Raw genomic sequence first — 12,403 nt, forward strand, 5'->3', positions numbered from 1 at the left:
CATGAATCATCATTACAAAAGGGGTTACAGAGCTCAGTCCTCAGCCAACCACAAAAAGAAGGCATTACTAACAATTTGCCATCATTTTATAAGCTGGGAATAACTTTAATAATCACTAGGTTTCAGATATTAATTCTTGTAGTTTTGAATTGTCCCTCTTGGACATATTAGTACAATAAAAGGTTCACATATCACATTTATTTACATACATACAAACACACACACACTCTAGGTATAAGTAAAAAATACAATGCTTGATTGGCAATTAAGTTTTACCATGTAACATATTTTTTCATTTATATAATATGCCAGTTATAAATTTGTTCTTTGTAAACGCTTACAAAGAAACCATAGTGATAGGAGTCAGAACGCATCTGTGTTTCTCCTAGTGCCTGTAGCTGGACAGAATGAGGCCACAGCAACGTGTTCTATGTGTGGCTTTTTTCCAATGGGATTTTCCTATCGCAGGGCACAATCACAAGGGAACAGACCGTCTTTGACTGTGTTAAATGAAGTGCATAACATTTTAGCTCTGTGTCAGCATACAGATTTTCAGAAGGTTTAGTATGGGTGTAAATGTCACTTTACTTGTACTTACCCTCGAAAAGACATCAGCAAATTAAAGTCTTAAAAGAGCACTTTTGGCTGGTGAAGAACTGAAACATGCAATCTCAGATTGTGGTCAGCTAATGGGAATATTGTTACAATTCAGGAGCTGAAGCCACAGTGACCCTTTACTTCTCATAGCTAAGTCTGTTACAGTAGATCAGTGTAGGTAAAAGCAATCATCCTTGAGTCTAGCTTAGTAGAGAGCCCATGCTGCCTGAGAGGATTCTTAGGAGTTATTCACAGCTGACTGCACAGCCCTTGTAAAGCATAACCCTTTATGACAACTGCTGATGAAAACAACGTCATTCTAATTTACTTTTTGTAAGATCAGTATATTATGGAAGCTTTCATCATTACTTCCTTTTTAGAAACCTTGAAAACTCCATTCACTTTACAGTTTCCTTTAAATACTGCATAGTAAGATTGGGTTACAGACACAGATGCTTCCTCCAGGAAACTGCAGTCAGTCGTTTCAGCAATTCATGGAATAGAAACAAACAATAGGTGCATATGCATGCTGGGAAAATACTTTATGCGGTTTTCTAAATTACCATCTGATATATCTGGAATAACTCAGCACTGATGATAGTGTAATATGTAAGTCTTATAAATTAATGCCTTATGGATGCAGATTATTTACTCCTAGGCGCTAAATCCAAATGGATATTAGCATGTGGGAAATTCTTTGTACTTTCCGACCCTTTAATGGTTCTCTCATTATTAATGCAAAGCAATGGCTCCAATGCAGATTCAAGGCAGATATATTAAAATGTTGTGTAATTGCTTTGAAATGGAATTTTAAAGAACAAATTGTAGCAGCAACACTACTTGTTTGTTCCAAGAACACAAAACCACATTTTAAATTCCTTGCACTTACCCTTATGAATAGAATTTTATCCCCTAACCGATAGCGGCCCTCTGATAAGTATTCAATAGAGAACCTGTGTGAGCAGTTGCAAGGGGGATCTTGAGCAATGTGGGTTACCTGTGAAGTGAATACAACATATTACTACATAAAGTCGATTAACACAAAGACAAAAATTATAATAAAAATATTTATGACTACTAGTGGACAAATGTTTGATTAGCTGCAAAATACATGCAGGGGGAATTGTAAAGGCTGCCCCCAAGGTATTTTTAATATAATGAATATTCAAATGCTTACTAAACCCATATCTAACAGATTCCCACAAAATCCTTTTATAATCCCCAAAGCCCTTTCAGATTTCTTTTTGACAATCATATCACTTATAGGATAAAAAAGAAGAAGCTTAAAGTGTTACTTAACCGACATCTGTCACAGACATGTGAACAGTTTTGTTCAGTTGGGGTAGCAGAGCAGAGACCCCCATCAATCTCTAGATTTAAAGGGGTACTCCACTGGAAAACTTTTTTTTTTTTTTTTTTTTTTTTTTTTTAAATCAACTGGTGCCAGAGAGTTAAACGATTTGTCAATTATTTCTATTTAAAAATCTTAATCCTTCCAGGACTTATCAGCTGTTGTATTCTCCACAGGAAGTTCTTTTCTTTTTGAATTTTCTTTCTATGTGACCACAGTGCTCTCTGCTGACACCTCTGTCCATTTTAGGAACTGCCCAGAGCAGGATAGGTTTGCTATGGTGATTTTGCTTGTACTCTGGACAGTTCCTAAAATGGACAGAGGTGTCAGCAGAGAGCACTGTGGTCAGACAGAAAGGAAGGAAATTCAAAAAGAAAACATTTCCTGTGGAGAATACAACAGGTGATTAATCCTGGAAGGATTACGATTTTTAAATAGAAGTAATTTACAAATCTGGTTACCTTTCTGGCACCAGTTGATTGAAATAAAAATGTTTTTCAGTTGAGTACTCCTTTAATCAGGAGAATTACACGGCAGCATACCTCACTCTCTCTAAGTCTTTCTCATTGAAAGTGATGGGCTCCATTATAAGTTTTCTGGCTATATCAAGAAGTCAGCAGGGTCTCATCACAGAGACCCCAACCAATCAAAACTTTTGACATTTCTGCGTGATATGTCATAAGTTTTTTATTTTTTAATGATAGTAATGCAGGAATGATAGACAGTATGTTGCAAGTGTTCAATGGCAACCTGCCAAAGTGAGAAGCTGACAAATGTTGAGCTTGAAAGAGAGTTAGGGCTCCCTGTGAAATCGAACTTATGAAAATTTGAGAAGTGTGGAAAAAAGGTGGATTTTATAATGAGGACATGTTAAGTCACTACTTATTAGCCCAAGCCAGAATATGTAGTATGAAAGGATCTTACAGCCTCATGAAGCTCATGGTGACAGCAGGATTTCTCAATAGTAGTGGGAGCTAGCGGTCCAGACTCCATTAACAGTGTTTCTTCAAGTTCAATCTCTTTTTCCAGTTTTACAAGGACAGGTGGTTCCACTCCATATCTTTTATATATTAAGAGATGGAAAATTTGTTACACAAAAAAAAAAAAAAAAAAAAAGTTTAACTAAAAAGTAAAAAAAAAAAAGGTAAAGTGTAGTTTGAGTTGGTTGGGTAAAGTACAGATTTGGAAAAATATAAAATGACATACCTGGATACAATTCGGCCCACATCAAGGAGACAAAGACACACTTGTCGGGGGTCTTTATGGAGCACTATAAAACATATGGGTCATCAAATTAAAACAAGTGGAACCTCATACAGTTTTTACTTATGTCAAACACCTTAATGATATCTAGAATATAGGAGCAGTTAACATTCTGCCATAAGAGTTATGCGTCTAAAAGTACAATAGCTTGAAAAGGCCTATTGAGGCAAACTAATTTAATTGCAATGGAAGATACATTTATTCTTATAATGAGCTCTGAGATACCATCCGACAAATGCTACACAGCAGCTGCTTTTCAGAAGCTCAGCCTGATCCTTAGAGGCAGATATTACAACATGATGGGAGCTTGCAAGCCAAAGTATATAAAGCTTTAGTTAAGGATCAATTATCTTTTACACAAATAAAAATCACAAGGTTTATTATTTTAAGGAGGATGTTCAAGTCAAGATGGCGGCTCTCAAAGGAATCTTTTGTTAGAAGTTATTTTTGGTTTGTCATCATAAGAATTTAAAACAAAGCCACCATTAATGACCAAAACTGGGTCGATAAACAAATCTTCACACAACTATTTAAGGAAACATTTACAAAACAGACACCATCTGCCACACGCTAGATAAGAAGCGCTGGTCCCAGACCAAAAAAAAAAACATATGTAAGGGGCTAGGTTGCAAATGTGACCAAGTAAAAAAAATATGGTCTGGCTCTAAACAAATAATTACCACCAAATTAAGCAAGACAGATTTTTAAACATATTTAACCCCTTAAGGACCAGGCCAAATTTTTGCATTTTGTTTTCCTCTTCGCCTTCTAAATATCATAACTCTTATATTTCCATCCACACACCCATACGAAGACTTTGTTTTTGCATGACCAATTGTTCTTTGTAATGACATCACTCATTTTACCATAAAATGAAACTCATGGTTACACGCTTTACGATTATTGTAATGTTTTAAAAGAATCTCAAAATTAGTATGTTTAAAATCACTATTTTGACCTCCTTTAACTTTTTCATTTTTCCGTATATGTGGGGCTGTATGAGGGCTCATTTTTTGCACCATGGTCTGTTTTTATCGGTGTCACTTTTGCATATACAGTCAGGGCCGTAAATGTTGGCACCCCGGAAATTTTAAAGAAAATTAAGTATTTCTCACAGAAAAGGATTGCAGTAACACATGTTTTGCTATACACATGTTTATTCCCTTTGTGTGTCCTGCAGGACTAGCCCTTAAAGGGTTACTCCACCCCTAGACATGTTATACCCTTATCCAAAAGGAAAGGGGATAAGATGTCTGATCGCGGGGGTCTCGGCTGCGGCACCCCAGACATCCGGTGAACGGAGCGAACTTCGCTCCGTGCTGGATGACTGGTGATGCAGGGCAGAGGCTCGTGACATCACAGTAATTCCTCCTCAATGCAAGTCTATGGGAGGGGGAGTGACAGCCGTCACGCCCCCTCCCATAGACTTGCAATGAGGGGCCGTGACCGTGAGTCATGAGCCTCTGTCGCTGCACCCAACGCTCTAAACGAACGCCGGGAGCAGCAGGGAGAACGTGGGGGTCCCCAGCAGCGGGACCCCTGGGATCAGACATCTTATCCCCTATCCTTTGGATAGGTTATAAGATGTCTAGTATCCCTTTAAGTGGAAATCTAGCGTGAGTTCCCATACTTCTTTTCCCAGCACTTGACCTCATATATCAAAAAAGCACCCAGAAATGGATGGCAACAAAGTGCTGGAGAGTTCTGAAGTGGCCAGCAATGGGTCCAGATCTAAATCCCATTGAACACTTCTGGAGAGATCTTAAAATTGCTGTTGCCCTTCCAATAAGAGAGACCTGGAGCAGTTTGCAAAGGAAGAGTGGTCCAACATTCCGGCTGAGAGGTGTAAGAAGCTTATTGATAGTTCTAGGAAGCCACTGATTTCAGTTATTTTTCCAAAGGGTGTACAACCAAATATTAAGTTAAGAGTGGCAATAATTTTGTCCAGACCATTTTGGAGTTTGGTGTGACATTATGTCCAATTTGCTTTTTTTTCCTCCTTTTTTGGTTTAGTTCCAATACACACAAAGGGAATAAACATGTGTATAGCAAAACATGTGTTACTGTAATCCTTTTCTGTGAGAAATACTTAATTTTCTTGAAAAATTTCATGGGTGCCAACATTTACGGCCACGACTATGTAACTTTTTTCGGAATCTAATGTGACACGCCGTTCACCGTACAGGATCATTAAAAGGGGTACTCCAGTGAAAACTTTTTGGTGCCAGAAAGTTAAAACAGATTTGTGAATTACTTCTATTTAAAAATCGTAATCCTTCCAGTACTTAGCTGCTGTATACTACAGAGGAAGTTTTTTCTTTTTTCATTTCTTTTCTGTCAGTGCTCTCTGCTGAGACCTGTCTGTCTGTCTCAGTAACTGTCAAGAGCAGGAGAGGTTTACTATGGGCACTTGCCCCTGCTCTTGACAGTTCCCGAGACAGACAGACAGGTCTCAGCAGAGAGCACTGCAGTCAGACAGAAAATAAATTTAAAAAAAAATAACTTTTTGTGGAGCATACAGCAGCTGATAAGTACTGGAAGGATTAAGATTTTTAAATAGAAGTAATTCACAAATCTGTTTAACTTTCTGGCACCAGTTGATTAAAAAATAAATAAAATGTTTTTCACCGGAGTACCCCTTTAACATTATATTTTGATAGTTCGGACATTTACGCACGATAACAAATGTTTACCGTATATACTAGAGTATAAGCCGACCCAAATATAAGCCGAGGCCCCTAATTTCACCCCAAGAACCCAGGGAAAGTTATTGACTTGAGTATAAGCCTAGGGTGGGAAATACATCATCCCTCCCGTCATCATCCAGACCCCCGTCATAATCCCCCCCCCATCATCATTACCCTGTCATCCTCCATCCCCCCCTTCATCATCATCATTACCCTGTCATCATCCCCGCCCCTTCATCATCATCATTACCCTGTCATCACCCCCCCCCCCTTCATCATCACCTGGTCATCACCCCCCCCCCTTCATCATCATTACCCTGTCATCACCCCCCCCTTCATCATCATTACCCTGTCATCACCCCCCCCTTCATCATCATTACCCTGTCATCACCCCCCCTTCATCATCATTACCCTGTCATCCCCCCCCCCTTCATCATCATTACCCTGTCATCCCCCCCCCCTTCATCATCATTACCCTGTCATCCTCCCCCCCCTTCATCATCATTACCCTGTCATCCTCCCCCCCCTTCATCATCATTACCCTGTCATCACCCCCCCCCCCTTCATCATCATTACCCTGTCATCCCCCCCCCCCTTCATCATCATTACCCTGTCATCCTCCCCCCTTCATCATCATTACCCTGTCATCCTCCCCCCTTCATCATCATTACCCTGTCATCCTCCCCCCCCCCATCATCATCATTACCCTGTCATCCTCATCCTCCCCCCCCTTCATCATCATCATCATTACCCTGTCATCCTCCCCCCCCCCCCTTCATCATCACCCTGTCATCCTCCCCCCCCCCCTTCATCATCACCCTGTCATCATCATCATCATCATCATCATCACCACCACCACCCTGTCATCCTCCCCCCCCCCATCATCATCATCATCACCCTGTCATCCTCCATCCCCCCTTTCTCATCATTACCCTGTCATCCATACCCCCCTTCATCATCATTACCCTGTCATCCATACCCCCCTTCATCATCATTACCCTGTCATCCATACCCCCCTTCATCATCATTACCCTGTCATCCATACCCATCATCATCATTCCCCCCCTTCATCATCATTACCCTGTCATCATCACCCTGTCATCACCCCCCCCCCTCATCATCATTACCCTGTCATCATCTCCCCCCTCATCATCATTACCCTGTCATTATCCCACCCTCATCATCATCATCATCATCATCATCATCACCCTGTCATCATCCCCCCCTTCATCATCATCACCCTGTCATCAACCCCCCCCCTCCATCATCATCACCCTATCATCCCCCCCCTCCATCATCATCATCATTACCCTGTCATCCTCCATCCCCCCCCCCTTTCTCATCATTCCCCTGTCATCCTCCATCCCCCCTTTCTCATCATTACCCTGTCATCCATACCCCCTTCATCATCATTACCCTGTCATCATTCCCCCCCTCATCATCATTACCCTGTCATCATCCCACACCACCCCCTTCATCATCACCGCTTGTCAATTTCTGATTTAATAGTGGTCTTCAACCTGTGGAGCTCCAGATGTTCCAAAACTACAACTCCCAGCCTGCCCGGACAGCCATTGGCTGTCCGGGCATCCTAAGAGTTGTAGTTTTGAAACATCTGGAGGTCCGCAGGTTGAAGACCACTGCCCGGGCCTTCGTTGTCATCTAGACTGCCTCCCCCCCCTCCCCCTTTAGTTTTGTACTCACCTCCACTCGGCAGGACGTTAGGGTGAGCTGGTCCGGGCCATCTGTGCTGCAGGGACCGTCCGGTGGGGAGGAATAGTCGTTCCGGGCTGTCCATCTTCACCGGGGGTGCCTCTTCTCCGCGCCCGGCCCCGGAATAATGGCGTTGCCTTGACGACGACGCACAGAGACGTTGCTCATGAACGTCCCTGTGCGTCGTCGTCAAGGTAACGCCATTATTCCGGGGCCGGGCCCGAAGCGCGTAGAAGAGGCACCCCCGGTGAAGATGGACAGCCCGGAACGACTATCCCTCCCCACCACCGGTCTAGATGACAACGAAGGCACGGGCAGTGGTCTTCAACCTGCGGACATCCAGATGTTTCAAAACTACAACTCCCAGGATGTCCGGACAGCCGATGGCTGTCCGGGCTTGCTGGGAGTTGTTTTGAAACATCTGGAGGTCCACAGGTTGAAGACCACTGAGGGCGGAGAGTTCACTCGAGTATAAGCCGAGGGGGGCGTTTTCAGCACGAAAAATCATGCTGAAAAACTCGGCTTATACTAGAGTATATACGGTGATAATTTTTCTTCATGCGTTTTGGAATAAAACTGGAAAAAGGTGCCTTTAAATTTTTAATGGGGAGGTGCTTTTTAAATGTTGTTTTATAAAAAAAATATATATTATTGCTAATACTGTTCAGTGCCAAACACAGTATTATCGCCAATCTTCTCTGGTCTGCTGGATATCAGACCAGAGAAGAAGACCCCGGGATGACGGTCAGAGCATGTAAGGGGACCTCTGGCCACCAAGTTGGATGATCATCCATTCAAATGCCCGCAGTGTCTCAGATGCAGTGATCTGTAATGATGGCAGACATCAGCGCGATCACAGCTGGGACCTGCCATGCATAATGCGAACACCGCTACGGTGCTGGCGTCATGTATAGGACGTAAATGTACATCCTGGTGGGTTAAGTACCAATGCATCAGGATGTACATTTACATTCATTGTCCTTAAGGGGTTAAATGCAGGCTTATGCAGACTGTTTACTTCCAAAATGATAGATACATTTGGCTACTGATGCCCTATGTCAGTGTAACCAAAAAATGGCTCAGGTGGCCTTATGTGGCTCTCAATTTCCTATGCATGTATCTTCCCACTTGTGGGCAGTTCTAAATACTATTGTGCCCTAGAGACACCAGGGATGTCATTAGAGTTACAATGATTAATCGATAATGGAAATTGTTGTCTCCCATTACCCTTCAGTGCCTCTGGGTGCCTTTTTGAAGATGATTCTGTCCTGCAATATATGCAGCCTACCTCCAGCACCGAGACCACACCTGGAGTGCACAGTCCGAAAGCTGGCGCCACCTCTTTGTCCTTGGTGCCTCCGGACACAAGAAGCCTATGGTCAGAAACTCTGTTCCCCATCCTGTGCAGTTACCATCACTAAGGTCTGAACTGCTCTTCTCCCCTTCAGTGAGGCTCATAGGTTAACCCTTCCCCTTCAGGCGTTAATCCCTCTATTTTCTCACCTGTTAAAAGGAAAACGGTCACCCGTTTACCCGCACTATAACCTGATATACCGGGTTATAGTGCGGGTGAACAGGAGACCTATGTAGGGTCTCGGACTGTTATACCTACCTGCAGTCCGGAGGCCTGATCCTCCAAAGGTCCCCCTCTTCCAGCGCTGACTTGCGCTTTGAGGTGGGCCCGCCGGCTAGATTTAAATATTCATAAGCGCTGGTCACGTGAGTGCTCGGGCTTACTCAGCGCTGGAAGAGGGGGACCTTTGGAGGATCAGGGCAGGTAGGTATAGCAGTCTGAGACCCCGCATTTGTCTCCTGTTCACCCGCACTATAACCCGGTGTATCTGGTTATAGTGCGTGTGAACAGGTGACCGTTTTCCTTTAACTCTTCACAATGCGGTCCCCACTTCCTCCCATTAACCCTTACCTGCTCTTCCACCCCACACACACCCCCATTATTTCAACCCTAGATGTCATAGTATTATTGAAGCTGGGCACCTGTTTTTTGAAACAGGACCAAGCCAAGTATGAAAAAATATAATACAGAACATTTACCTAGACCTTCAGATTCAAAAAGATAGGTGTCATCCACTCCAATACTCCTACACCAACGAAGGAAGTTGGCTGTGTTGTCTCGAGCAAAGAATGACCCCGAGGGTGCATCTTTCCTGCATGGGACCATCCTCATGGGCATACCCTGTAAAATACAGAGAAACTATTTTAAAGTGTTAGTTGCTGAAAAGTTATATAGTATAGTGTTTACTTCTTGCAGCCTGTTATTGGGAGAGATTGTGCGATTTTCATTTTTTTTCTCTTTCTCCAAAAAATGACATTGTATAGATAAAACACAATCTCTCTAGTTAAAGAAAAATGGGTCATCTTTCACTTGTGAATTATATCACTATTGCAGTTTATGAAGCCTTTTAGAAATTCTGCACTCCCTGAAACACAACAAATGCATGAAAAACACTTTTTTTTTAGCTTTAGAGATCATAAAAAAAAAATAGGGCTTATACTCAGAAAGTGGGTGGACAAGCAGTTGGAATAGACCCATTTTGCCTTAAAAAAAAAAAAATGTAATCTTTTAGTAATTCACACCAGTGGTTGACTGATCACAGAACCAAGGCCGGGGAAACTAAATGGGGGGGGGGGGGGTTCAGCCAGGACTCTCATCCGAACCTGCTAGTATGTTTTTTTAATCTGTCCAGGACCAAGTACAGGTACACCCTCGGATCCTGGTACATAAAAGGGGTACTCCACTGGAAAATATTTTCTAAATCAACTGGTGCCAGGAAGTTAAACAGATCTGTAAATTACTTCTATTTAAAAATCTTAATCCTTCCAGTACTTAGCTGCTGTATTTTCCACAGGAAGTTCTTTTTTAATTTCCTTTCTGTCTGGTCTGACCACAGTGCTCTCTGCTGACACCTCGGTCCTTGTCGTCAGGAACTGTCCAGAGCAGGAGCAAATCCCCATAGCAAACCTATCCTGCTCTGGACAGTTCCTGACAAGGACCGAGGTGCAGCAGAGAGCACTGTGGTCAGACAGAAAGGAAATTCAAAAAGAACTTCCTGTAGAAAATACAGCAGCTAAGTAAAAAGAAAATAATTTCCTCTGTAGTATTCAGCAGCTAATAAGTACTGGAAGGATTATTAAGGATTGATAACTTTCTGTCACCAGTTGATTTAGAAAAAAAAAAAAGTTTTCCCCTTTAAAGGACCAAGGGCGTACATGTAGGCCTGGTCCCGTTAACGGAGTTGAAAACCATCCTCACCAGCAGAGAATGGGTTAAACCCGGTGGGTCCCAGTTGCTATGGGCAGCCAGGACCCACAGCTAATGCCAGCACCGATCGGGCCAATGCCTGGCATTAACCCTTTAGATGCCGCAATCAAAGATCTCGACGTGTAAAATGAAAGAAACTATCCCGGCAGCTCAGCGGAGCTGATCGGGATTAATCGCGATGTCCCGATCAGTTTACCGGACAGCGAGAGTGTCCTCACCTGCCTCATTGTCGTCTGCTGCAGTGAATTAACCCCTTCCCTATTACACATTTAAGTCACCCCCCTTTTCCCATTTTTTTTAAAATAAAATAAAAAATATATATAAAATAATCATATGTGGTACCGTCGTGTGCATAAATGTCTGAACTAATATAAGGTTAGCTAAACCACACGGTCAATGGCATACATGAAAAAATTACCAAGGTCCAAAATTGTGTATTTTTGGTAACTTCATATACCATAAAAAAAATAAAAAGCGATCAAAAAGCCCCATTAAAACAAAAGTGGTACAGACAAATTACAGGCCACGGAGCAAAAAAACTGAGCCCTCATATAGCCCAGTATGCAGAAAAATAAAAAAAAGTTATAGGGGTCAGAAGATCACCATTTTAAACATACTAATTTTGGTGCATGTAGTTAGGAAGCAGTAAAATAAAATAAAATCTACATAAATTGGGTATCCTTGTAACCGTATGTAAAGAAGATAAGGTGTAATTTTTACCGATTATTGCACTGCGTAGAAACGGAAGCCCCCAAAAGTTACAAAATGGTGTTTTTGTTTTTTCTTTCTCCCAATTTCACTCCACAAATATAAATATATTTTTTTGTTTTGTGGTAGATTTTGTTGTTATTAAATGGTTGAGGTCACTACAAAGTACACTTGGTGGTGCGAAAAACAAGCCCTTATATTGGTCTGTAGGTGCAAAATTGAAAGCGGTATGATTTTTAGAAGGTGAGGAGGAACTAACTAAAGTGCAAAAACGAAAATTGGCCTGGTCCTCAAGGTGAACATGGGCTTGGTCCTTAAGGGGTTAAGCAGGCACTGAATTATGAGCTGGGAGAGGATGTAGTGCTCCTGAGTGTAGGAGTACATCACAGAAAGTAGTACCCACCACCCCTTCTGAAGCTAAAGGAAAAACTTTTCGTATACATAGTGCCTGCAGAAGGAAACCTGATTAAAAAAATACATTGTAACTGAGACACTGAGTGTGAAAATACTGTACTTACTTAAGTACAGACATACAATAGCTTCTTCACCTAAAAAGGCTGGGGACACATTACTAGTCATATACTTACCACTAGCTCTTCAGCCGTGCAGCACTGTCTCATAGTGTGTTGCACTACATGAATCAGGTTGCAGAGATGGACACCATTGTCAAGATCGCCCATAAATCGTTCCCCTCTAACCTCTGCACCTGTAAAAACATCAGCACTTTGTGAAATCCTGAAACATTGTGACATGACCAATGATGTTCATGCAAAAATAGAACATTTTAGCCGGTTTTTAATGTTT

At 42.2% G+C, this 12,403-nt stretch overlaps 1 protein-coding gene across 2 annotated transcripts in view; it reads right to left on the reverse strand.

Annotated features, from left to right (window-relative positions):
* The window catches only part of GAS2L3 (growth arrest specific 2 like 3), a 33,675-nt gene that overhangs the window by 3,282 nt on the left and 17,990 nt on the right, over nucleotides 1-12,403 (reverse strand). For both annotated transcript variants that reach the window (XM_056574611.1, XM_056574612.1), the window contains exons 5-9: nucleotides 12,187-12,305; nucleotides 9,664-9,805; nucleotides 3,155-3,218; nucleotides 2,873-3,008; nucleotides 1,487-1,594 (exon numbers count right to left, since the gene is read on the reverse strand). In XM_056574611.1, the coding sequence (XP_056430586.1) occupies nucleotides 1,487-1,594; nucleotides 2,873-3,008; nucleotides 3,155-3,218; nucleotides 9,664-9,805; nucleotides 12,187-12,305 (569 nt within the window). The remainder of the gene's footprint in view (nucleotides 1-1,486; nucleotides 1,595-2,872; nucleotides 3,009-3,154; nucleotides 3,219-9,663; nucleotides 9,806-12,186; nucleotides 12,306-12,403) is intronic.

This window comes from Hyla sarda, chromosome 4, assembly GCF_029499605.1.
Source record: "Hyla sarda isolate aHylSar1 chromosome 4, aHylSar1.hap1, whole genome shotgun sequence".
NCBI classification, from domain to species: domain Eukaryota; kingdom Metazoa; phylum Chordata; class Amphibia; order Anura; family Hylidae; genus Hyla; species Hyla sarda.